Source organism: Tauraco erythrolophus, chromosome 13 (genome assembly GCF_009769465.1).
Source record: "Tauraco erythrolophus isolate bTauEry1 chromosome 13, bTauEry1.pri, whole genome shotgun sequence".
Taxonomy (NCBI): Eukaryota; Metazoa; Chordata; class Aves; order Musophagiformes; family Musophagidae; genus Tauraco; species Tauraco erythrolophus.
The window spans coordinates 21188057-21215895 of NC_141477.1; the positions used below are offsets into that span (position 1 = coordinate 21188057).

General features: G+C 41.5%; 1 protein-coding gene across 4 annotated transcripts; it reads right to left on the reverse strand.

Annotated features, from left to right (window-relative positions):
- Positions 1 to 1213: 1213 nt before the first annotated feature.
- ATP7A (ATPase copper transporting alpha) lies at positions 1214 to 27769 on the reverse strand. 4 transcript variants are annotated; one of them, XM_086619464.1, is made up of 23 exons: positions 27693 to 27769; positions 18613 to 18749; positions 16234 to 16723; positions 14764 to 15498; positions 12814 to 13020; positions 11684 to 11847; positions 11001 to 11162; positions 10313 to 10389; positions 9924 to 10149; positions 9255 to 9488; positions 8863 to 8954; positions 8325 to 8452; positions 7999 to 8153; positions 7561 to 7695; positions 6542 to 6736; positions 6165 to 6347; positions 5627 to 5840; positions 4819 to 4965; positions 4259 to 4401; positions 3721 to 3924; positions 3008 to 3125; positions 2379 to 2481; positions 1214 to 1547 (listed from the first exon to the last, which is right to left on the reverse strand). In XM_086619464.1, exons 2-23 carry the CDS (start codon positions 18718 to 18720, stop codon positions 1271 to 1273), a joined length of 4497 nt encoding a protein of 1498 aa, XP_086475590.1. In that variant the 5' UTR covers positions 18721 to 18749; positions 27693 to 27769; the 3' UTR covers positions 1214 to 1270. The 4 variants fall into 4 exon arrangements, with proteins under 4 accessions (XP_086475590.1, XP_086475593.1, XP_086475589.1 ...); XM_086619467.1 differs by lacking the exon at positions 27693 to 27769 and adding an exon at positions 20345 to 21412 and having other exon boundaries at positions 12814 to 13017; XM_086619463.1 differs by lacking the exon at positions 27693 to 27769 and adding an exon at positions 20345 to 21412.
- Between the last annotated feature and the right edge of the window lie 70 nt (positions 27770 to 27839).

The following is a 27839-nucleotide window of genomic DNA, read 5'->3' on the forward strand; positions in this document are numbered from 1 at the left end:
CCCTTATTTCTCATGGAGAGTACTTTTAATATTAACAATTTAATGATCAAAACCTGCATTTTGATTTTTCAGTTCAGTAACAAATGAAGACTGCCTTAATTCACAAAGCCTGGATCTGAACATCCCAAGCAAAGGAGGCTGGATCCATGTATGGAGTGGATTCTGGACCATTCCCAGTACACACACACACTCATCTTTACACGTGGCTGATGTTAGTGCAGGATCTGACACAAAATAAAGACTTTGATGGTGTTTGATACCTGCAAAGACTGAACTACAAAGATTCCAAAGGCAGTCTGTGTGGCACTGGTCCAAACTACTCTGGTTCATTTAAGGAGTGCTTGTAGCTATCGGTAGTGAGCACTAGTTACACTGCTGCCTTCTTAAAAGCTACACGTTTCAGCTAATACCACATCACATTCATATTGTATTCAGATGTTGCAGGAGTTTTTGGTTTCGGAGAGGTTGGGAATGAGCAAACCTCCCAACCCATTCAACCTTCAAGCAGACAATCTTAGTAGCAGGAGTGTACTGGGACATGGACATCTAGAGTCAAACGTAGGTACGATGCTAGAAAGCAAACCCAGAACCTCTCAGTTATCTCTGCCTTGCAGGAATCCAGATCACAAACGGTGAGATGATTTGAGGCTGGGAGCGAGAAAAGCTGGAACCAGATGTTTATAAGAAGAAAAGGCATTTGAGAGGAACCATTTCTGGTAGAAGGCAGGTAAGGGAAACAAGAGAGGTCCTGGAAGTTTTCAGGTAAGGCACATTGATCTGCAAACACAGAACCTTCAGTATTTTGCAGATGCAGTAAGCAATAATTTTTTAACATGGTACTAAACTTGATTATGCATAAAGCAGCCTGTTATAAGGCTGGGAAATGAGTTTCTGGTTCCTTAGTTTCCTTAATTGCATTTTGACATTTTGCTAAAAAAATGCTATACTACAGGCTTCGTGGAACAGTAACACAGACTTGTTCACAAGCATTAACAGCCCCTGCACCATTTTTTTTGGCAAGTCTAGTTTAAAAAAAACCCAGAACAACCAAAAACCCCTGAAAAGTCACTGCAAAAACTAGCTTTCTACATTAAAGAAGAAATACATCTGAAAAGATCTCCAGAAATGATGAGTACACGCACAGATTTCTAGACAGCTGTTTTGGTTGTTTTTTCGTTTTGCTTCAGGTTGTTTTTTTTGTTGGTGGTTGGTTTGTTTGGTGTGGTGTTTTTTTTTTTTTTGCTTAGCAAGGGTGGGAGGGGCAAGTCTTTCATAATACTGTGTCATCATCATCTCCAAAATCTGCCACCAAAAGCGAATGCTTATCTGGTTCATTAAGAACGATGCTGTTCACCGAACGCTTGTCTGAGAAAAGAGAATTGATAGAGGCTCTACTGTAGTTGATGATTCGATCCATTAAGCTCAGTTTAGGAGAGCCTGTCCCAGTCTTATCAATTCCAATGTGGACGCTGATTTCTGATGGGCTCCTGTGCCTCATTTGGCCACGGGCTCGGAACTCAAGTTTCTCAGAACTTGGTTTCTGGTACCTAAGGAAGGAAAAAAAATCAAAGGATGACAATACATCTCATGTTGAAGTACACTAACACATGGAAAGAAACTAGCCTACATGCCTCCGTCATGCACAAGCCAGAGATATTTATAATTTGATTGATTATACAGTGAGGAAAGTTTCAGATTTTGCAAGGCTACTATATGACCAGAGCTACTTCAGTGCTTTTTGGCCAGGACACAGAAGAACCGGTAACGCTGAAACGCATCACTCAGTATTTAACCGCTCTGGTGGTGCTGAGCATCTGCAAAACATACCAGCAAACTTATCTCCTGCGAGTGGACTCACTGTAGCTATCATTTACCAACTCTTCTACTCTCCTCCTTCTGAAGCCTCACGTGTTAACTAAATAGCAAAAGACAGCACCATTCCCACCGCAGCGCTACGCTACTCCGAACTGCGGAGTCGGGAACAGCAACGCGGCGGCAAACGCAGCAGCGTGGTTTCCTTACTGCGACCATCCTCAGCGTCAGTGTGGTGTTCACAGCTGCACTGTCTCGGAAGTCAGCACGTCCTGACGAGATTTCTCACAAACATACAAAGGCCACTAAGGAATTTCTCATTCTGAACACACTTCTGATTTGTACATTTCTCTTCACGTTAGAAATTACATTTTTAAACACTACTGTCTGAAGCGCTTTGGACTAACTGACTTCTCTTCTCAAGCAAGAGCAAAACCAGTTGCTGCTAAACACAGACCTGCCTGAACTGCTCTTCAAAAAGCTTTGAAACTTGTCATAGTCCCACACTTATTTTCTACCACTCGAGGTGAAAGACCTGAACAAACCACAAAGTTGTTCATGCTCACATCTTTAACATCAAAGAAGAAAGCACAACAGAGACAGAGGAGGCAGCCATGGCTGCAGATCCCATCCAGGGCTGCAAAACCAAACCGATTGGCAGGAAGACACCTAGAAAAATAAAACAGCAATAAATTTGGAGCAGCAACATGGCATTATTCATGTATTAACACGTACAATTTCACATGGAATGTACAGTTTTAGTTGCATTTCAATATGTTAATAAATAAGATTTTAGTTTAGTGTTAAACAACAAATATTTAATACAACAAATATTTGTGTTCTAGCTCAGCTAGAACCTACAGGTGAATACAGCTGGATGTGTCACGCACTCAGGCATGTCACAGGTAGGCATGTCTTGCCCACCTTGCAGTAAACTGTTTGCTCACAAGATCAGGCTCATTCAATAAACCTTTTAAAGATAAAAGTTATTTTGATGTGCTGAGCATATCCGTAACAGCCATAACAAGAGAGGACAGCTCAGAAATACGCAACTGCAACGTCCCCAGGCAGAGCACTCTGCACTTGCTGACAGTCAGAAATAAAGAAAACGGATGCTCTTTCACACAACAGTAAACCACTGCAACCTTCTACCCACTAAGCACAATCTGATTACTGCAGGGAAGGATTCACATACCAGCTGCGATGGGAACTCCAATGAGATTGTAAATCAGAGCGAAGACAAAGTTGATCCGGATCCTTCTCACAGTTTTCCTCGATAAATCTATACTTGCTACCACATCCATCAAGTCATCCTGCAAGTTCAGATGTTTATTAGAGAAGCTGGAGAGAAACAAAGCATACGTGTAGTGCCATCACGTTCCCATTTTGAAGTGAACCACCATGCACTGGATGTAACAGACTACACGTATTAAGGATCCTGCAGACTGCTCCAGTTTGTCTGCACAGAGCCCACACAGTCAACGCCAGTCTTTCTCAAGATGTGGCTGTAATTCAAGTAACGTAACAGCACCACACAGCGCAGCTCTAGACCTTGACCACAACTTCTGGCAAGGTGGTCGTGATACATAGTTGATGTGACTATAACCTTGGAGATACCGTGGCATGTTACTGAAATATAATTTATGTTTGCCAAAGTTCAGGTCACTTTCTCCTGCTTTGCCCACTCTCAAACTTTAATTACCCCAACATATGTAGCACCCAGACAACGGGGAAGTTTCGTTCATAGGATAATTACCATTACACTAAACAAATATGATTAAGACAATCCCTTTTCTGCTCCAGTTTTCCTGGCTTACTGTCTCAGCAGTGGTCTGAATCAGTCAAGACATCCTGGGCCTTTTAAGTCCTCTTACAATCTCATTTTAATGAAGCACTTGTATTTCTTACCCTGATTAGAACCACATCAGCTGCCTCAATGGCTACATCAGTACCCGTGCCAATAGCAATTCCCACGTTGGCCATAGCAAGAGCTGGGGAGTCATTGATGCCATCTCCAACCATGGCCACCCGTTTCCCTTCGTCTTGCAACTGCTTCACTTTGGCTACTTTGTGGGAGGGAAGAACCTCTGCAAACACTTTGGTGATGCCAACCTAAGGAGAGAGAAAGTACGAAACCGTCTTGCAGCTTTTCTGCTAGCTATGAAACTTCTGCCTCTCATGTGACTAGGACGGTTGAAACCTACGTTATCACTCATCAGCTAACGACCATACCCATCTGATATGGAAACAGCTCCGAATTCCAAGTCGATGCTGCTTCCATTCAAAAAGGCTTCTTTCATTCTCCCTTATTCTGAATTTGTTTACATTACCATTTTCCACAATCCATCAGTTCTACGCCAGCCACAAGCAGTATCAACGTGACACAACAGGCTTCCTTACGTGGCCTGTAGCAACTTCAAACCCAAACACCCGTATTACAGCTCACCTGAGAAGCAATAGATCTTGCTGTTTTGCTGTTGTCACCAGTCATTAGGACAACTTCTAACCCCATACTCTTCAAAGTGCAGACTGCCAGCTCAGCCTCTGGTTTCACAGTATCAGCAATGGCTATCAAGCCACAAAGCACTCCTAATAGAACAGAAAGAAATAATATGTTTGTAATAAAGATCTTTATGGCTTTAGAAAAAAAAGCCTTTTTTCCCAGTAAGACCAATTCCAGAAACAGTAATAACAACAGTAAAAAGCAGAATGAGAACAGGTATGAGGACAGCAATGTTTAAAGCAATACAGAGCACAGACTGTCCAACAACAAAGCATTTTTTTCTCCTCCCCCCACCCCTTTGCATTATGTCCAACTCCACTGTCAACTAAGAAAGGCAGGAAGAGGTCTTTCCCATATGGAAGTGTTATAAAACTAGTTAATGATCCCTTTTCATCCCATTATTCTGCTTCAGATACAACTGCTATGACATTACTACTTGTTACTTTCTATTTAAATAGTGACAAATCAATCTCTGAATAAATAACAGACAGCACTGAACTTACCATCAACAGCTGCCAGCACTGCTGTGCGACCTCTCCGCTCGTGTTCCGTCATGGCTTTATCGACTTCACTTTTCACAAGGAGGCCGTTTCTAGTCATCCACTCCCGGTTCCCAATGAGAACAGAGTATTTCGGAGAAGCCGTAGTAGCTGAAGAAAGAAAATACAATCCTACTGTCATCTGGATAACCAGGAAGATTCCCTCCAGCTAATCCTAACCAGGTTCTCCCAGTATGCACTGAAATATCATTACAGAGAATCCAAACAGAAAGAAAGTTTTTCTCAATACTTTCTACCTTATCAACTTTTTCAGGTGTTCTTGGCAAGAAAAGACCCTAACATTTCTTCAGTAACGGGTAGTTACCGCGCCAGTGGACAAAGAATCACAGGTCAAGGGACAGTAAAGGACCAAGTCCCCTTCTCAGTGCTTCTAATTTATATTTAACAGTCCAGTATGGCTGAAAGATCTAACGAAGAGCTGTTCTTGACTGAAAACTAGTCAGTTGTGCAAATATACGTAATTTTGGCTAGCAAATGGTAACTTGGGATGAAGGAAAGTAAAAACAGAGAGCTGAAAGACAAATCCTATATAGTTTTCTGGCCCCATATTCAACACAACTCCAAACTGTATTTAATCAAAATGTCCCAAGTGACATGCAAGCATGAAATAAACTAATGACCAACTATTTCACGTGTGCCTTCATGGAAGCCCAGTTCTCCAAGGCAGAAAAAAGTGACCTAATTCTTAAGGATCCTAAAGACATAAAAGCAAAAATGACCCATTTTATTCTACAAGTCAGAGCTCGCTTACTTGGTAGTTCAGCGTCAATAATCAAAGCCGGCTGCACTGATTCATCCACGTTTTCCTCAATTTTCACAAGTGTCACATTCTTAATATTGTTTTCTTCAACCATTGTATTTTTCTTGTAGAGTAATGGTTCAATATTGGAGACTTTACAACTAATGCCGCAGCCAGGCACTACCTGAAAATCTGTGCATGTCCCAAGGGTTTCTGAGTCCAGTGCCTAAAGAAAAAAAGGACACAAACTGAGAAAGTTTTGAAATATATAAAAGCACGCCGCATTCACAAACCTCACAAAGTAAAGTGCAGTCAAACTAACTCTGAACAGGAACAGAGAAATATTCCATCAGTCATCAAAACATAAGTTCGAGTATCCAGTGCATCTTACACGGTGTTAAGTGATTTATGTGGCTACACAACTTCCAGCTTTCCCAATGGAATACATCAATTACTTCCTAAATAACATGTATGAATAGCCTTGTCGTAAGTACTGCAAGAGAAGTTCTTCTGTAACACAAACTTCTCTTCTCCTGGATAAATAACTCACCTTCTTGCAGTATTTTGTTACTGCCACCCCAAGAGGATGCTCGCTATTACTCTCCGCGGTCCCCACAATGGCCAGCATTTTATTGTGTGGTAGTTGGTTACTCTCCACCAGAAACTTCACTTGTGTCACTTCTGGAGTCCCATGAGTAATAGTACCTGTTTTGTCAAATACAACCACCTTCACCTGCAGCAAGACAGGGAGAACTTCATTCAACAAACAAAGCTTTAATGTGTAGCTTCCTCCAAACCCCACCGAATTTACCCAAACATCACTAACACACACTGATCTACACGTAACCATCTGCCCAGGCAGCAACTGGCAAGACACCACCACCACCAGCCTTCGAAGCTCTCGTAACAATAGCCCACGTTTCTGACCTTATGTGCCATCTCTAACGGCTCTCCTCCTTTGATCAGGATACCATTCTGAGCTCCGACTCCAGTACCAACCATCACGGCTGTCGGGGTGGCTAATCCCAGAGAACAGGGGCATGCGATACACAAGACTGTGATGGAGGCTTGGAAAGCAAAGCGGATTATCACCTCAGCTGCAGAAATGCTCTTGTTGTAGCCCTAGTGACAGAAATTTGTTTAGTAGTAGAATGAACTGAACAACAGGAACAATGTATGCAACTACACATTGTCTTTGACATGAAAAAATCTGCAAATATACATGCTAAAGTATTAATATTAGGAAGTAAAGCACAGGCAAATTATGAAAAAGCTAAGATTAATAACTAATTAACTAAGACTAAGTTCTGTTCCATATTGCATATACCCACAATCTGTTTTATTTATAGGACATTTTCCTCAGTAAGAGACACTGTAAAAGAGTTATCAGAGTATCTTTTGTTGCATTACCACATACTATCGACAATATATACAACAATAAAGAAGGATATGAAGATTGCTTTCCTAGAAACTAATAAATTCTGATCAGAAATAGCTATGAACCAAGAAAACTGCGGTCTGAGCAACCCTAAGGTACAAGTTAGGATCCTCGTTCTCTGACATCTGTAACGAAGGTGAAATCCACTGATTTCAAGGATGAATTTGCACAGAACTATTCTAACAAAACTAGAGCGTGTGACACAAGGGACTTCTTTTCCCCATACAGAAGGAATGGAAATGGGGAAATGTTGATGTTTAGTATTTACTTTTTTTTCATATTAACTTTCAGAAGTTGATTAATTACTGCAGATTCTCTTTAAATATAAATGAAGGGGTGATACAGTGTAAAAAACACAATATGAAAAAATATTAACAACAACAGTATAACATCTATAGTCAGCAACTGTCTGCAAGGATAATTCAGAAAGGAAACCATTGCAGTCTAATCAGCTTGTAGGCTACCTGCTTTTTACATATTTCAGAAGGTGTTTAAGGGGACTTCTTACCAGAAAGTATTTTTCTACTATTTGAAAATCCACAAATCCAATTATAATCCAGGCAAAAAGGGTAACCACAGAGACAGCCACAATAGAAGGAACGAAGTAGCCACTCAGTTTGTCTGCAAATTGCTGGATAGGAGCCTAGGAAGGAGAAACACGTCAGCTCCACCAACATTATGCTTACTCTCTCCTATGCCTTCGGACGTAGATACAACCACAGCTTCTGTCTGCAGCACATTTGGCATATCTCACTTCATAATTACATATTTACTTAAGACGATGAGACTTGGAACAGTAGACTGTATCAAAGTCCTTATTCAGCAAGACGTTTCATTATGCAATTGCAATTAAAATCTAAACCTTAACCACTCTTGAAATGACTTGGTATGCTGATGCCTAAACGATTACGACAAAACCCAAACGCTTAATCTGATAATGCTCTACCTTTGAGGTCTGCGCCTCTTCCACAAGTTTAACAATCTGGGAAAGAGTTGTATCAGCTCCGACATGGGTTGCTGAAATCAGTAGTGATCCGTTCTGGTTTATAGAACCTGCAATAACTGTACTGCCAGGTTTTTTAGTCACGGGCATCGCTTCACCTGCGGAAAGGTCAAGAACAGATACTCAGGTATATTCTTCAGCAGTATTAGAACAGCTGCCAGCTCCTAACATGCAATGAGAAGAGCGAGGAGAACATCAGCTTCGACTTCCCTTCCTCAGACTCAAGGAAAGAAAAGCATTTTTTACACTCGTAAAAAGCAAATGCTTACCTGTGATGAGAGATTCATCTACCATAGAGTGTCCTTCAATAACACGACCATCCACTGGGAATTTGCCTCCTGGGATTACTCTGACAATGTCACCTCGTTGAACCAGTTCGACATCAACTTGCTCTTCACTAGAATGACGTATAGTGTTTTTAATAAGAGATTGTTAACTGAAGTTACCCAGGCAAAGGGAGTTGTCACTATACACAAAGCATAATCCCACTGATTGACATTGTTAACATATAAAAAAATTGTTAGAAGAAAGGCCACTTTAAAAAGCACTGAAATAATTTTATTAAAGTTTTATTTACTTTGCAGTTGAGAAAATGCACTAATTTTCTCATCACAGCAAAAATTAGCAAGATTCCAATAAAATCAATGAGAGCAGTGTTAGTTTTTCTGCATTTTAACATTTATATCTGGCAAATCTGCCAGCAAATATGAAGTTATTTGCTTCACAGTTCTATAGAACAGTAACATTTGTGAATTAAGCATATTAACAACAAAAAAGGAACAACAGAAAAAGCAAATGACAAGATACCTTAAAAGAACGTTATCAGGGCCCAAGGTAACAATAGTAGCTTCAGTAGCTTGTAATGAAATTAGTCTTGCCAGTGCTTCTGATGTTTTACCCTAGAATAATAATTTTCATATTTTTCTGACTATGCTATTGAAAAAAATTGCTGGGTAAATGACAACTGCATATGTTGCAATTTACCCTATTAAGAAAACACTTTCTGCAAACAGACTTACATTAAGTCATTTCATATTTTCACTAGTTCAGTTACTGAAGATGATTTTACAACAAAGAAGGTTAAAATAACCTAACAAAGCTTTTCCATGGGAATTTTTTTTTTTAAAGGTATGTAACATTCTGAAACAATTCTTAGTGTCTTGCAGCTTGTAGATATCATGGGTTTTTGTTGTCCTTACCTTCGCAATGTGCTCCAGCCACCGGCCCAAGGAGATGAACACAAACAGCATAGGAGGCGTGTCAAAGAAAGTCACAGGGTTTACTTTTGCTTTCTCAGCCATTGCAACTAGGAGAATAACAAGCGAGTAGACGAAGGCAATGGAAGTCGCCAGAACAACGAGCACATCCATGTTTGCAGTTTTGTGCTTCAGCGCTTTGTACGCCTGTATGTAGAAGTGCCAGCCCCCAAACACCTGCAACAAGAGCACCGGTTGTGTTTTACACACACTTGTAACACACAGCAGCACCATTTCCAGAAGAGAGGGAGATCCCTTGTTTATTTGTGTTGTTTGCCTTCTCCACCTTTTCCTGAACAAAATCCCAGCTCTAGCCAAGGGTTATGATCCCTACCACGGTACTCTCAGGACTTCTGACCTCCCCTGCCCATGCCCACCAGTGCAGCCAGGTAGGCTGCCTCAGATGCTGCTTGGCTGCACAGCACCTCTACACTGGCTGGCCTGCCCGTAACAACCCTTATCACCACTTATTTGGGCAACAGCAGAAGCACATAACCACCTCAAAGGCCCTTTGAATCAGCATAATTACGCTTTTCAAATTTAATGTCTTCATCACCTTCCATTTTGAGTGTTTAGGACCAACAAACTAGGAGCTGTCTTATTCCCACTTACCTGTACAGGGACGCAGAGTAAAAACGACAGGAAATTCATAACAGACAGTCCTGGCAGGAGCTGGTACTCCAGGACCATAGAGGAGTGAAGGGCCTCCATTTCCTCACTGCTCATGTTGTGATGTGCGTGAGCATCTGCCAGTTGACTGTCCATAACCATCATGTAAATCATCAGCCCCATGACAGGAATACAGAAAACGAGACTCACAACAAAAGACCTTTTCCACCTCGGATTTAAAAAAAGAAAAAAAAAAATTGGTTTGCAGTCACATGCTGGATAACATTTTAGCTACCAAGTCTGCGCAGTCACAAAAAAAAAAATCCATGACTTTACTGTTGATTAAAAAAGAAGATATTTACAGAATCTAAATTAAGTGCAGGAATACTTACTGCCTTATTTCCTGTTTGTGATCTAGATGACTAGCAGATCTGTCTTTTTTGACTAATGAAGTAGTGAAACCTAAATCCTAAGGAAAAAAGTACAATAATAAAAAAGAGAACAGTCAATTTTTAAAGACACTTTGTGCTCAAATAAAGCTTTTGCCAGATTATTGATGGTGCCAGTCTTACATCTGACTGACTTTAACATTTCTGATACGATTGGTACTATTTTTTAGTTACTTTGCAAAGAGAGAAAAGCCATCTGATGTAGAAATCAACCCTTCCAGAACATTAAAATGCTATCTTAAAATGTGGCTTCCAAAACAGTTATTCCTGAAGCACAGAAGTAGAGAAATTGAGAGAGAAAGCCAAGAGACTTGTTTCACCTCTCTCCTGCTGCAGTACTCACAGATGTGCTTTATTTTTCTGCAAACCTATAGCTGGTATCTTCAACTCTACCATAGTCTGGCTTTTTCCTAGTATTTCTGCTCAAAAACTTAGGCAAAGTCATGATAAAGCATTGCTTTTGAGCCAGAAAACACATATTATAAGCAGAAACCTGCTCTAAGAAGATAGCAGATGGAAGGAGAGAGAGAAATTTTCTTCCTTTAAGAGACTTCTCTTCTGTTTCTGGGGTATGTAACTCTCCAAAGGACAATGGATATTTTATGAGACTTGGTGCCTTTGTGAAACTTACCTTTATCACTTGTATAACATCTCGAGGACCTATAATCTCCGGATCATATTTAATGTGTGCTTTGTTGGTTGCAAGAGCTACTGAGCAGTATAAAACACCATTAGTCTTCATGAGGGTGGATTCTATTTTGTGTACACAAGAAGCACATGTCATTCCTCTCACCTGTAAAACAAAGGTCCCCTCCTGTTATCAAAACCACAGGTTAGTCCATAAATGCATCTTAAAAAGCAGGAAAAGAAAAAGTGCTTATGACTATCCTGAATAACTTATTGCGTATTTCTGGGGTTTGAAGCTGTGAGATGGAGCTCTCTAGTTCAGGACGAGAGCACTATAGAGGAAGCATAGCACAGAGACAAGGTTATTAAGCTCTGCTAAAGCTCAGCGCTGGGGTACGCTGAGCCAAACTCAGCTGCAAAAATGAGAAAAAAAAAAGGAAATTCCTAGGCTGAATAATCAAAAAACCCACAGGAATATTTCTCCAACTCCAGTGTAGTCGCAAGCCAGTACAGTTTGCAAGACAAAAATATAGTTTGTGATACATACCTGATGTGTTCTTACACTTTATTTTTTGTAAATTAAGCTCTAGTGTATGATTAGCACTTTAGCAAGTGGACGCTTAAACAAGCACATCCAACAGATAAAAGCAATAAAGATGGGGTGGTTGGTTTTAATTACTAGCTTACAACAAGTTCCAGAATTCCATCTCCTTCACCACAGTTTTCCATCACGGTAGCTCCAAATCCCAGTTCACGTATGAGCTCTGCAATAGCTGAAGGGTGTATGACAGCAGGATTATACCTCACTTCTGCCTTTCCTGCCATCAGGGCAACAAGAATCGAATGTATTCCTGGAAAACAAAATACATGAATAGCAGATCGTGCTTAAGGAAAACACTGCATTTATGGTAACGTGATGGCATCATAGCCATTTATTGAAACGGAGAAAGCTGCCATATGGTGGGTACATATAAAGAAAAACATCATCATTTTTGGCTACATCAATGATGCAACAAGAGCATCTAAGCGTAGGTGTAACAGATTAAAGTATTACTCCAAAGTTGCATGTTTTTAATAATCTAATCACAAACATTCACTCTACACTATATGATGATCTATTTTTACCTAGAAGTTCTTAAATACAGTTCTGCATATTTTTCTGATCTGCGTTTAGCCCTTCTAAAAGCCTTTTCAAGGGACAACAAGTATGAGAAAGGCAAATCTAACAACGTGCAATCCTACTGTACGCTAAGTGAAAAGGAAAGTACAAAAAGCTTCAAGGATGAAAAAAATTAAATTCCAGGTTAACCTGGAACATATCCATCTTCATTACGCTAATTAAACACAGTCTGCATTAATTACTTATTACATCATAGTCATGCAACTATTTGTTCCTGCAAATATAATCATACTGACAGAAGATAGACATAGTTGTCCTGACTCGCACAGCTAAAATTAACTTACGTCTCTTTAATCTGTATTAATACTGTCCCTCTCTAATAGCTCCCTTCCTCACACAGGCACATATGTCTCTGCCTTTTAAGTTGCAGAGCTGGGCACATCCCTCCAGTAGAAAAAGTTTGGTTTAGTTTCAAAAGGCCACGTTTGACCTGTACATTCCCTTCGGAACACTCCAACTCCTGCTTTTGCGAAGGCTGTCTCCAGCCAGCATGCCCACGCAGCAGCAAGAACACTGTTCTCACCCTGTGAGCCAGGAGGGAGCAGACTATATTCTCACCCACGAAACGCACCAGCAGCTGCACAAAAGCCAGAGGGACTCTCAACAAGCAACACTTGAACACAGACACGTGTCTTACCGTCTTCTCTTCTCAAATTTCTCTCGATGTTGGCTACACACGAAGCACACGTCATTCCTGTGACTTGGACGTAGCACTTTGATATGGTCTTTGACTCCTGTCTGGCAGGGTGGGCTGGCGACACTTGGGAGGAAGGCTCGGTTTTGTGAGAGTCCAGCTGCATGTCGGGCGAGGGCTGAGCTATTGCCACAGGTAGTTCTGCTTCTGCTGAGAAGGAGATGACAATTCGTGACGCTACGAACAGCCACAGAATGAGGTGTGAGCTGGTGCCACACCAGCCATAAACACATGTTGCTGTAAACTTACAGACCAAAAACGGTGTTGTACATACCTCATCAATCAGATTTATCTGTCAATTAAGAGTAAGCAAGAGAATAAGACAAAGGCTTGGGCCACTGATGAAATTATTGTTTTGTAACTATTTTTCCTTTTGTCTTTCCTCATTGCTTTTGATCTGTTGCACATCCTTTGTTCTCTTCTGCAGGTCGTGAGCTAAACCTCTGCACTGCAATCCTAGTTTTACACACAATTTTACTGACTTTACCTGGAGCACAAAGCTGAATTTGTAAGCAAGTGCATGTTTCATAAGCAAAGTTGGTGTTTTTGGCCTTAGAGAAGGGCTCTCAAACTACACACAACTGCTTCTTACAGCAATTCAGGAGATGCTATGTTTATGCAGGAGCAGTACGAAAGGAATTACATGGGAGCACCTGACTACTACTTCAGTTACGCCATAAAACAGCTCACATACTGTATTTCTCAAAATACAATCTTACTGAACCAAGAAGTAGAGCTTCCCTGTCCCCTCAGGAAGCCTCTCCTCCTATTAATACTCACCTGTATTCTTGCCACGAGTCTTCTGCATTCCACTATCTAGCCATCTGCTCCTACTGTGCAATTACTTTTTGTGTACCAGTCATCACAGTAAGCATCTGTACTGGTTGTGGCTGGGACAGGGTTTGTTTTCTTCATAGTAGCTCATATGGTGCTATCTTCTGGATCCATGACCAAAAAGTGTTGGGAACACACTGATGTTTTAGTTATTGCTGAGCAGTGCTTGCACAGAATCAAGGCCATTTCTGCTCCTCATCCCACCCTACCAGTGAGCAGCTTGGTGGTGCACAAGAAGGTGTGTGGGACACAGCTGGGACAGCAGACCCCCACTGACCCAAGGGATATCCCCACACCATACAATGTCATGCTCAGCAACAGAAGAAAGGGAAAGGAGAACGTTCAGAGTAATGGCACTTGTCTTCCCAAGTAAGTGTTACACATGGTGAAACTCTGCTTTGCTGCAGATGGTGAAACATCTGCCTGCAGATGCGAAGTAGTGAATTAACGCCTTGCTTGTATGCACAACTTTCGCTTTAGCTATTAAACTATCTCCATCCCAATCCACAAGTTTTTGCTGCTTTACCCTTCTCTCCCCAGCCTCACCAGTGGCTGGGTGGTGCTTAGCTGCCTACCAGGGTTATCTCACAACAGCATCACTTTAACTTCTTCAGTGACGCCCATGCTCTTCAGATGCTTGTCACTCCCCAGTCATGCCTGAGCCTGGTTAAATATCCCTTCCCTAGTTATTCCACAAGATCCCAGTCTTTGATAAAGAGAGAAAGTTCAGTGCAGCAATCCGTAATATTCTTTGCAGCTAGCAAAGCCCCAATTCCATATTCATGCCATGATTATACAGTAGCAAACTGGAGCACCACTCGAATACCAGTATTTGCCTGACAGATTTATATTTCCAGGTATCTCAATCATTTTTAATTAATCTGGTGTATTAAACAAAGTGCATGTATATTTAATTATCTCATTGACAGTGAAGATAAAGCTTCTCTTGGCAAGCACGAAGTACATGTCAACTGCTAAATTTTTTTATCTTGGCAGGGTGCCAAATCCTAATCAGAACTGCATAATCCTTTCAAACTTAAAAGTTTCATATGCCATTACCTGATAAAGATGCATCAAATCCCATATCCTCTATTGAGGACCGCAAGTCTTCTGGGCATGTTTGCAGAGGGTCATATTCTATAGTCCCATTACGATTTGGGAGAGATACACGAACAGATTTTACACCTGCCTTCTGGGATATGACTCCCTCAATGGACTGCACACAAGAGTTGCAAGTCATTCCCTCGATATTTATCACAACAACTTGAGTAAGTGGCTGGCTAGTATCTGTCGAAGCTGGATGAGGAGACTTCAGGGGAGATGCCAGCGTGGGGAAGAGTGCTACATTTTCATATTCGTCAGGAAGGGTGACTTTAAGTGTCCCTGGAGACACTGCCTCTATGGCTTTTCTCAGCACCTCTATGCTAATTAAGTTTGGGTTATAGTTTATCACAGCAGATTTCTTCTCTAACGAAACAGCTATACTTGTCACTGACGGGAGTGCTGATATGGTACTCTGAATATTGAGCACACACGAACGGCAGTGCATGCCATCAACTCTGAAGACAATTGTCTTTGTGTCATTCACATCCCAGTTTTCTTTCAGTGCCGTCTCCGAGTCTTTGGTCTGAGTATTCTTCAACCTTTCCAGGTCAGCAGCACTCAGCTGGAGGGGTCTAGGCTGCTTTTTGAAAGATGCTGTGAAACCCGCAGCTTCAATTTGATGTTTTATTTCTTCTGCTGTAATTAGATGAGGCTGGTAGACAACGACAGCTTCCCGATTGTCCAGGGACACTGAAAATTAATCAGTAAAAACGAGTGTGCGTCACTGCTCTAAGCATAATGAGCACGTTGCCCTAAGAGTAACAGATCTTGTCAAAGCTTTCCAAGAACGCTTTAAATGCTCAGAAGTGTAACTGTAATGGAAAGGAGATTTGATTGGTTTGGTAAATATCAAAGAACTCTGTTCTTCAACCATTTTTTGTCTAGTACTACAACCATTTTCAACTCCTTTTCCTCAATTTTTTTGCTCCTTCCCCAGGTCTTTCACAGATGGTATTACTATTTCTTACTAAATTTATTATCAGGGGCCTGTGGCAACACGTTTATGCCAAAGTTATTTACACAGATAGTTTTGTCTTGCCTTTTAGATACAATCACGTATGTGCCAACATTAATTTTTAATTGAACAGAAAATATAAACTCACATTAATTACAATACAGAAAAAGACATCTGGTATTAGAGATTTTGGCAACTGGTAAAAAAATTATGGAATATGACTACTCCAGGCTGCCTACCAAAGTACAACACAATCACTGAATGCTGTCACGTATGTAACAGCGGTAGCCTCACCACAATTCGGGCTCCTTTCTTCACTTCCAGTCCAAATTAAACATGTCATTAAATGCCTGGTGCCACAAAGAGTAGCTGCCACACTAAACTATCTAGTTTAAACCCAGGATATCTCCACAAAGCCAGAGAACAGCATGGCTGACTCCAATTTACATAAAAATACACTAAGGTTTTACCTTTAATCCGCTGAATTCCTTGCAATTTGCCAATCTTCCCCTCAATGGTGCTGGTGCAGGAATGACAGGTCATCCCCTCCACTTTCAGGCGCAGCACAACGCTACTTGCTTGAGACCAGCTGGAATCTTCGCAAGTTCCAGACGTTACCTCTGGTGCAGAGATATTTAAATCTCCTCCTGGGACCATCTGGATAATCTGCTTACCATTTACAATGGAAGAAATGAAAGTCACCACTGCAGTTTTTTGATCAGAAGACATTTTAACATCCATGACACCCTTGTTGTTTAGCAGTGTATTACAAATCTGTTTAGACGTTAGAGCTGACTGAGTAGGAATAGTAAGGAAAACAGTGTCAAGTAAAACAGGTTGTGGGTCTGAATCAGATAAGGTCGCATCAAATCCCATGTCATATATTGCTTCCCGCAGCGTTGCCGGAGTCTGCAGTTTTGAGTCATAAACGACGACTGCATTCTTATCCTCGAGAGATACCTTGCAAAGGAAAAAAGAACAAAACAATTTAGCAAACTGCGATACTAAGAGATGAGAATTAATATTCTGCATGAGGCCAGAAATAGCTTTTACTCGCATATATTAGTAATACTTGTCCAGCATAATTTTATCTGCCACTACTCATCACATAAAGAGTAAAGCCACACCAATGGCCACCACAAAGTAACTTCTGTTCACCCATGCAACAACACGGCTAGAGAGAACAGATTCCCACCCACGCCCAGTTTCAGAATCCTTTACAAGTCTGTCTGGTCACTTTTACTAATGACATCCAGACAGCATCAAGGCATTCACTGAAACTTCCAGAGCCACACTCTCTTGAATGATGATGACTAACCCAATCTGATCCCAAGAGCAAAACAGCCCACAAAAATGTCTAATCACATGGACAACTCTGCAGTTAGTGGTAACTGCCCTTACGCTACAAGGAATGAAATAAACATTCTTTGAAAAAATCCATAGATTTCAGTGGCAGTGGAAGGAGTCCAGCATTTCTAGGCATCTTAGGCACAGCTCGTTAACTTGCTACGAGCAATAAACTTCACAGAACAAAATTCAGTTTCGAAATTTGATATATGACAAACATTGAAGCAGCTGGTTTCCCTCTCTCTGTACATTTTGGTGATCCAGAGACCTCCTGATTGGGGACTAACCTTTCACATCAGATGGTACAAATACCCTCAATTTAATTTGCTCCCAACTGATGATATATCTAACACAATTATTGCAGTTTCCAAAAGGGAAAGCCGATGCCTGCCAGAGGCCCAACACATTATCATTCAATTCCATTTTCCTCTGGGCAAAGGTACAACCTGACAACCACAGCCATGATTAAATTAGACCAGTTAAATCATTTTAAGAACCACCTTTCTTCATTTTTGTCCCAGTGATGGGCCTTAGCAGAACTAGCAACATGGACATTTATTGGTTTCATTGCAGTTGGAGGCAAAACAACCTAAATGAAGCTGTGTGTGTCTGTATTAGCCATCTAACATTCACTATTAAAACCACTAAAATGATGCATTTTGTAGGAATAATCAGCTCACCCTGGAATACTCTACAGCCCAGTATTTCGCCCATGACAGAAAAAAATACTAACAAAATATCAGTGTCTCCTCTGAGCTAAGAAAAAAAAGTCAAAATCAAGTCAGATCAAGGAAGTCTGGATTAAGGGCAAACCAAGTAGCACTGTTACCAGCTCAAGACTACAGTTCTGCTGCTCCTCCTCATTTCCTAACAGAGTGTACAAAGGAAAGGAAAATTCAAACGCTTGAAAGAGCTGGCAAGACTTTCCTTTGTCACCTGAATCACCTGCTACTCTTATTTCATGAGCCACAACAGAACAGCTTTATTTTTCATGGTGGGTCAACTATCACATGATTACCTGGACACCTCAAGCCCACAAATGCTTTTGACCCTGTGCAAGTGATCTCTGCGTACCGTCGGTTTGAAAGAAAAGGCCTGGAAGCTTCTGAGCAAATACTGACACTTAGTCAGTGTAAGGGTCAACGATAGAGCTTGATTTTTTCACCAGTGTAAGTTCGAGGACTTTTGTGCTTTATTTTACTCAAAAATTTCTTGTTCTTACTTTTTTTTGACTTCTTTCTCTCATTACCTCACAATTCTGAATTAACCTAAAGCAGGAAACTATTTAAGAGTAACAGAAAATGACTTAGTTCCCACTGCAGTAAAGCAGGCACTTGCTTTTCTCTTATACCAGAAATGCTCTAATGCACTTCTAACGCCAGCTTCCCGTGAAACGTACGGAACATACTCTTTCCACCTATTTTCCTCCCTTGGTGCACACTTTATCATGGTTTCTCACATAAGAACAAAGCTTTGTAAGAAATAGCAATAGTGTTACTTACTTCAACATTATGGATACCATCCATCTTCCCGATCTGCTGTTCAATGGTTTGAACACAGGAATTGCACGTCATCCCCTCCACACCGATGACTATGGATTTTGCCTCCATTGTGAAATTTTACGCAAGTCTTCTCGTTGCTGTTGGCCAAAAACAATCAAGACATTTGTTCTTAAATGATTTCACAAAGATTGAAATCAAAACAAAGATTTAACGGATGATGTGCTCAGTCACACATAACTCTAGTACCTGTTAAAATCTGACCAAAGCCAGACAGGAAGGAAAACTCTAGGTACTTATTCCTTTGACTTTTCAAAAGGAGAAAGCGTTCAGACATTTATTATTTGATTTGCGTTACAATCGAGATCACTTAATCGCATGCAGCAAGCTGTGATTCACTGGCATGTGACATGAAACTACATGGAGAAGGAAGTGAGGAAGAGACACACCAGCTCTCGGACTGCTGGAACGCTAGAGGACGGCGTGTAAGCCGCAGTGGCACAGGTGATGATCATGTTTTTCCATATTTATATTGCATATATTATCCTATGCTAGCAAAAACAAGCAATACTGAAATCAGCCCTAGGGAGCAAAACAAGCTTTTTCCAAAACAAGCTTTTTCCATATCTCATTCAGAAGAGTTCAATTTCTGCTCCTCGGAAGATTATAATTATTATATTTGCTCATAAAAAGAGCAGAAAAAAATGACTGAAACTAAATTAATCTGTAGAAATAATGCCTGATGCAAAGGACTTTTGTTCAATGCATAAACTGTTAAGAAACAGAGGGGAAAAAGAGGGGAAAAAAGTGATTTCCAGGTATTTTTTTTCAACCTTTTGAAAATATGCATTAATTTTTCCAGAGACAGAGAGGTTAGCGACCAGGAAAGCCATCAAAGTCAACTGCTTAATGTTTGGTTGCAGTGGAAGCAACAACAAATTTTGATGATTAACTGAACAGCTGAAGTCACACACGTTTAACTCGTTTTTTAACCCTGGGGACTTACCTTGGAAAACTAAATTACATGAAGTATTAACAATGTTCAACAAAATTAGCTTTCTTGCTCTGTGGTGCAGGTCCGAAAGTTTCTGGTTTCACTTAGAGACATGCTACAAACCACGTAAGAATGCAAGGAGGTTTCATCACAAACAGGTTACCTCGCTGATGCACGAAACTAAATGAAGCTCAATCAACAAGAAGTAAAGACAGTATAAATCTCTGAATTAGTGAAGTTCCCAATAGATGAAATACATATTTTTCCTTTAGCTGCAACTTGTGTGAAGAGCCAGAAAGACATTACAAATTTTTGTCAGCCACTAACCTGTGGGAGAAGTTAACTATAATTTCTAGAGCAAAAAAGAAAAAAGCTTTAACTACGTAAACAACATGAAAGCTAGTTTGAGACTGATTTTAAAGATTTATTTTCCTAACACATGTCCTAAAACCCTCAAATGACCAGCTAATCCACCTAAACTCTGGCATGAACCTTTGTATTCTGATAAGAATTTTGTTCAAGAATCACGCAGTAAATGCCAACCCAAGAACGAGTGTGCATTAACGATAAGCAAGGCTGATGGCCAGGAATGTTCAGCAAGGCAGGAATCTCGTAGCTATAAGGACTTTGGACACCTGCGTGCGACAACACTGGAACCTTTTTCAAAGGCAGACAGCCTGAGCACCACTCCCACAGATATTTAAATCCCAGGAGAACCTTAAACGACCTGCGACGACTCACCTTCCTGAAAGGCATGAAGTATTTACTCCAAACGCATCATAAAGTGCTAATGCTTCATCCCTCCATCCCAACCATGGATGAGTTAAGAAGCATGAGGATCCGCTGTGTCTGGATGCGGGTGCGTGCAGGACACACTGCAGCGTGATGTGTCTCAGTGCCAGGAGACAGGAGAAAGATGTCCCACAAAGTGGAGCCTCAGGCAACGAGAGCTTTGATTATTGATAAGGCTGGCCAAGAAAACAGCATCAACACTTGCACTGGCTGTACTGAGCAGGTGCTGCTGGCCCAGAAGACGACAGTGGCACTAAGTGAATGTTACTGAAGAAAGCATCGTGTTGTGCTATAGTCAGTAGAAAACAGGAACAATAACTCATCCCTGCTAAGGGCAGGAATAAGAGAACTCTACCTAAAGAGTTACAACAGATCTCACTTCTCACCTATTCTTACAAGATCCAAGTTATTAGAAACACACACACATTTGTACGTAAATATTCACAAATTACAGATATATAGAACTTTCGCCTGACACACAAGAGAACTATGAATTATCAGAAGAGTATATTTTAAGCAAATTTCATATGGTAGGTCCTTTCTCAGGCTCACCTGCACACTCCAAGACACAAGGTATTTTTAAAGCTACCCAAGAAAATCCATGCTTTTATGTCATCATATTGAAATAAGATCCTTACTGATGACCTCAGTTCCTCCCATAAGGAATGCTCAGTCCACAGAGAGCAAACAGACATAATTACAACTCCACAGTCAGAAAGCAATGAATATTCCCACAGGCTAAAGTACAAAGTTTCATAGCACATTTTGTGAGCACAACCAGACACGTACAATTAAAATGAGACACGTTAGTCTTATCAGACAGAGCCAGACTGTCCTCCAGTAAGGTTTGGATAGAAGCGAATTTAAAAGCATTTCAGCTACATGATCAGCTTGAACTTCCCCGACAACTGCACTATTACTGTATTTTGAAATAAAAATATAAAGTAAGGACATACTTTGGCTGTGAGGGATGTAAAACACTCAAAGGTTGCTGAGAGAGTTGGGGCTGTTCAGCCTGGAGAAGAGGAGGCTCCAGGATGATCTTATAGCAGCTTTCCAGTACTTAAAGGGGGCCTACAGGAAAGCTGGAGAGGGACTTTTTACAAGGGTGTGTAGTGATAGGACAAGGGGCAATGGCTTTACACTGAAAGAGGGCAGATTTAGATTGGATATAAGGAAGAAATTCTTCACTCAAAGGGTGGTGAGGCACTGGAACAGGTTGCCCAGAGAAACTGTGGCTGCCCCATCCCTGGAAGTGTTCAAGGCCAGGTTGGATGAGGCTTTGGGCAAGCTGGTCTAGTGGAAGGTGTCCCTGCCCATGGCAGGGGGGTTGGAACTAGATAATCTTGAAGAGCCCTTCCAACCCAAACCATTCCATGATTCTATGTTGCCTTGGATGAGAGTTGGGGTACAGCTGCACGCCAGCCTCAGAAAGTCTGCTGAGCTCCTGGCTCTCTTGCCTGTTCTTTGGTGTAAGAGGCTCAAGCTACAGCACAATAATATCCACAATTACAAGAAACTGAGATATAGCATTAAAGTCTTCCTCTATTTTCTCAGTTTGTTTCCTTGCCCTTCTGCTGTTCATTTCACAGATAATCACTCCCACCATTTTTTACACAGCTTCACATTTTCCCGCTTAAAGGTACAACATGGAAAGAAAAATAGGAATTATCAGTGCTATTCTGAATTAGTGGCCTAATTAACTAAATAAACTTTGTAAAGTGGCTTCAAATATGGCAGATAATATTTACAGAAGTGGAAGAAATTACTCTGCAGTAATTAAAGACCACTTATAAAGCATGTTAGAATCCTATTATGTCAACAGAATGTCCTGTTTACGCTTCAAGTGTATGCTTCATACAGACACAATCATTCCTTTAAAGTAAAACACATCATCTGCTATTTGTGTTTGGATTTAAAGAATGAATAAAAAAGCAATCGAGCTTCAATCATTCCACCATCTCAAGAAGGTTTATTTGAGACTGCTCTCCTAGGACCAACTGCTCAGGGCCCCATGGTGTTAGGCATTGAATAAACTCTGTAGAGAAAACCCCTTCCTGGAAGAGGTCGTCATTTAAACACGCAAAAAGCATAAAAGAAGAATTTTTTTTTTTTATTTATTTATTTTTTTTTTTTTTTATTTTTTTTTTTTTTTTTACACACCCCTCAAGGCTCCAGAGTCCTAGGACTGAATCCAGAACTTCCATCATAGAATTTATCTGTTGTATCAAACTGTCTCTTCTTTTTGTTCTCCAACTTTTAAGAAATGCTACTGGATCCATAGGATACATGCATCACAAACAGCACACTGCTAGTGGGGAAAATGACAAACAAGGATTTTTAATTTGCTTTGTTGCAAGTTGCTAACAGTTTTCCTATCATTTTCATAAACATGTCATCCTCTAAAAAACGAGACGTGTCCAAATCTAAAGGTTGAAAACGAGCCATTTGTAAGCAACGCTGTCTCTTCACATCAGTTATGTTATATTACTGACACTGAATTAAGAAAAAGCACGTTCACAATCTCGCCTTTCTGTACAGCCTTACTGAGATTTCTGCAAACCAAATCGGCTGGATTTCCAGTGCTCCTGATCCTTTAAAGAGCATCTTGTTCTCAGAAGAAAGTACAGCGTTAATACACAGTGACTGTAAGCATGCACACATCCTTTTTCCTCCCCTTACAAAACATCCAGGACATGGAGTTAAATTTAAAAGCTAATATATGCTTACATCTGAGACAGTATTCTACCTTGTTATATTCTATTTAATTTCTAACGCTCTGCTTCCCTTACAAGTGCTTCCTGGTAGAAATACGTTGGCTGAAACTTAAAAGAAATATTTTTGTCATAGTTTCCTCCTCCTGACAACATCAAATTAAGAAAAGTTCATGACTAAGCAGCCTGAAATATATGTTACACCAATAAATTCTGACTAGATGTACACAAGAGGTGCACAAATATTGACAATTTACTCCTGGTTCTTCTTATACGTGTTAATATTTTACCAAGTTCACATGAAAACGGATGCAGAAGTCAGAAGATCTGCATGAGGCTGCGTAGCGATCTGTGCACTACAGCGATGGCTTGAACTTGGAGCACTGTGGTTCCTCACTCTTGCCATCCATCACTATATAGCTCTGTTTTCTCCTCCCATTTTAAAAAATGTCCTTATATATAAATAAAATAATACATATATACACATATGTATGCATTAGCTCAGAAGAGAACCTCACTGTACAAAGGACAGTTACTGTTCTGGCAGGATGCAGCTGAAACAATCAACAAATCTAAAACTTCTGTAACATCTAAAAAGCTTTCTAGGTGACAACAAATATTTTATAAGCTGACACTGAAGATCTCAATTATTACCACTGACTGCAAGGCAAACCTCCACTAATAAATAACTTGTAATTCAAAGTTATCACGGACATATTCTTTCAATGATATGCTAAGTTATGGATCAAACATTGTTTTAGAGAAGAATAATGGTTTTATTCTTAACCAATGCATCACTCCACCTGTAAAACACATTCATCATTAGTAAAGAATTTTAGGATTTGATATGCAAATAAATGGCAGTCCCTCCACTCCCCAGCTAGTCCAACAGCTATATATTTAGAATACAAGAAACCAAAAGGCATCAATTCAATTACTGCTGTTTTGGAATATCATAGAATCATAGAATGGTTTGGGTTGGAAGGGACCTCAAAGACCATCCAGTTCTAATCCCCCTGCCATGGGCAGGGACACCCTCCACTACACCAGGTTGCCCAAAGCCTCATCCAACCTGGTCTTGAACACTTCCAGGGATGGGGCAGACACAGCTTCTCTGGGCAACCTGTGCCAGTGCCTCAACATCCTCAGAGGGAAGAATTTTTTTTCTTAAAATTGAAATCTCCCCTCTTTCAGTTTAAAGCCATTGCCCCTTGTCCTGTCACTACACACCCTTGTCCAAAGCCCCTCTCCAGCTTTCCTGTAGCCCCTTCAGGTACTGGAAGGCTGCTAGAAGATCTCCCCGGAGCCTTCTCTTCTCCAGGCTGGACAACTCCAACTCTCTCAGCCTGTCTTCATAGCCTCATCTAAGGAGGCTTCATCTCATGAAGAGCCTTGGCTCTGAACAAACTCCTGTTGTTCTCAACTATACTATTTACTGCTCAATACCTTTAGAAACTCCCATTTTCTGTTCTCTTTCATTACTGTCACCTGTGTTTTGCAGTACACAAGGCAGTAGTACTTCCTTGTTTGTATATTAACACCATCAATGAAGCAGCAGAGCCCCAGAAATAATTTGGCTCTGCAATAGTGCAGACCCAAACATGGTAGGCTACGCCTGGAGGAACAACACCTGGTGACAGAACAGGAGGCGTACAAAGGATAATTAAAACAAAACCAATAATTAGGGATAGACATAAGTCCCTGTATGGTTTTTGCAGGTACACTTTTAGGCTTACCACTTGGGATGCCTGTGTTCCAAGTCAAGATCCAAACACTTTGTTCCTTGAAGAAAGTCAACTAGTGTTTCTATTAAGTGAATGAAGCAACAGAAAGAGAAATAATTTCTACTTCCAACAGCAATTTCTTCCTATGGAATGGAAAACTAAACAGTAATCAAGCACGAAGTGACTGCTAACAGCAGTCTTTGTAAGTAAAATATCTGAAGCAAGATAAGGTTTCATGAAGTAATAGTTAAGTCATTCACAACCTCACACTATCAAGAAAAAAAAAGAAAAAGAGGAAAAAAAACACAAGCAAAGACCAAGTTACAACACTGGTAAAACCCCAGACAATCATTTTACCCCACATAAAAAACACTTTAGTGCTTCTAATATCCGAGCTAACTCAGGCACTGCGGTGTAACAAAGCACTGCACACCACAAAGATGCTTTGTGCCTGTTCTAGGATCAGCAAGGACACAAAACTGAGAAGCACGCAATGCTTCCGGCTACGTGCACAACTTCAGTTTTCACCAGTTTTAAAAATATAATTATCTTGAACTTACAGCTGCTGAAACTAAAAGAGGTCAAAGCTAGGTAAAACTCACACCAATGCCAGAAACCAAATCTGTCGGATTTAAATACAGCCTTTGGACTTTAAATAAATTTCTAAACGGCTGAGTCCTACTTTGTAGCTGGTTTTACTTATGGGAGCAGAAAGTTACATTACTAAATACAGTAAGTGGAAAAAAAGTACCTGTGCCTAAAAGCTTGCAAAGACCTATGAAAAAGAGCAAAGAACAGCCAGAAAAGAAAAAGCTGTATCATCTCATCCTCGGGCTTACGAAAGTGCTGGAGAAGGTGCTACAGGACATCCGGTCTAACACGAAAGAACGAAGTTTTATTACATTCATTGGCAAACAGACACATTTAAAAGCATGACTGGATAAATGAGGCTTAAGTGTTGAGGAAGAAACTGTACAACTATAATAAATATGTCACAGACAGCTATGTGGTACTCCAAATGGGTTGTAACTCATGTTGCTCAAGACTTTAACAAGTCTTGCTTGGTCAGCAGACTATGGAAATTGCTCTGAGGAACTTTACTTCCTTACAAGCTGGATTAAAAAAAAAAGTACACACTGAAAACATTCCACTTCACTTCTAACAAGACTTCTGTAATACCGGAGACAAATTCTTAGCAAATCCTTTTACTTGTTCGTGTCCTTCCACTACCTCTTCAAGTCAGATTTTTGGAGAATATGAAAGTTCCCCTGGAAGCATCATAGCAAATTTAGGAACAGAATATAATTTATAAACCCTTGTTATGTGAGCATATTAAGTCCAACTGGGGCTCCTCATTCTTGAGCTTATCCTTGAAACACAAAGCAGAACAACATGGAATGCATTATAAAAGTGAAAACAGGAAGAATAAAACAGTAAATGACAGATAATGCTAGCTTTTACTTTTCCTGTTCACCTGAGAAGGAAAAAGCTTTTCTTTACAAAAAAATACACTATAATTATTAACTTCTAACCCAATTGTGTTTGTGCTCACACAGTGCATCATAATACACACAACTACCACATCACCAAACAGACAGAAATTATTTCTTGGTCCATCTACATCCACAAATACAACTGAGGAAGTATTTAAGTAGAGAAATGCAATCTTTGGTGACTGCATGAAAGACTTTACGGAACTTCCCGCTAACAAAAATTATGTGCAATTTCCAGAACACGGGTACAGAGAAGCAATAGTTAAGCTGGGTTTGCTCTTGTCCATTTTTGTGAGATTTTACCCCAAAGCATCATAAACAACTATTTGCCCCTTCCCAGAATATTTCACCATGTTTTTAATGAAAACATTGGGAAAACACACTTGTGCCCAGAGCGCTGCTATCGCAAGGCAAAGCACTAAGAAGTTTCAGAGGTGCAAGTGAAGCACATTTTTTTCTGATGGGAAAAAAAGGACCTTGGAGAAGGGGCTCAGTGACCGGTACACTCGAATCCATGGTGAACCTTTCTCTGAAGATCTCCAACAGCGGGAGAGGCACTTTTCCAAGTCCAGCGGTGGGCACGCACTTACTGTATTCCAAGAAGCGATGGGACCTCAAAGTGTGGACGCGCACTGATAAGAACAGCCTGTTTACTACTTTCCCTTTCAGCTCCCCATCTGATAGCGCTCGACCCGTTGGCAGCGCCTGCATCCCAAAGAGCCACAGGAACGCTAATGTGACTCCCTGCCATCAGCGTTTCCTCAGCACATGGGAAAAAACCCAAAAACACAAACACAAAGGTAGGAGCAGCTTGCCCAGAGCGAAGCGGCTGAGCAGGAAATACCGTTTCGGTTTCAGAGCGGTGTTTTTCTGATCCAGAGCCCTCCTGACGGCGGCTTGCTGCTGAAAGGCCGAGTCACCCCCGTCCTCCCCCCCACACCGACCCCACGCGAACCGCCCCGGACCCCCCCGCGCGTCCTCGCCGCTCCGAAGCGCCAGACCCCCGCAGCGGAGCGCCCGGCGGCGCTGCCGAGACCCGCGGCCGCGCCGAACCGGCTGTTCGCGGGCTCGGACGCTGCGGGACGGCCGCTCCCGCGCTGCGCCTCAGGTGGGGGCGCGGCGGGGCTGCCCCCCCTCCGCGCCGAGGGGACGCGTGGCACCATGTCCCCGACAGCCACCGCCGCCACAGGCTGCCCCGCTCCCGCCAGCCCGGGACGCCGTGAGCACAGCTCTGCCAGCGCCGGCAGAGGCGGCCCCGGCGGAGCTGCGTCCTGCCGCCTGCCCCGCCATGGCGGGGAAAGCGAAGAACCTCCGGGGGAGGAGCGAAAACCCGGCCAGATCGTGCCCCGCCAGCGCCCGCACTCACCGGAGGCTCCGGGCAGCGCAGACCGCGTCTCCCCGGCTCGGGGTCGCGCCCGCCGCTTTACCTCATGCAGCCGCCCCGCCGCGCGGCCCCGCCCCTCCGGGCGTGGCCCGCCACATGACCTCCAGGCGCCGTTCCTCCCGCCCGCTC

Coding starts and splice junctions, on each gene's coding strand:
- ATP7A (XM_086619464.1), bottom strand. CDS start 18,720: ATGGAGGCAAAATCCATAGTCATCGGTGTGGAGGGGATGACGTGCAAT. Junction 10,150..10,312: donor CACAAACAGGAAATAAGGCA/GTAAGTATTCCT, acceptor TTTAAATCCGAG/GTGGAAAAGGTCTTTTGTTG. Junction 4,966..5,626: donor TATTGACGCTGAACTACCAA/GTAAGCGAGCTC, acceptor TTCTTTCTTCAG/CTACTACGGCTTCTCCGAAA.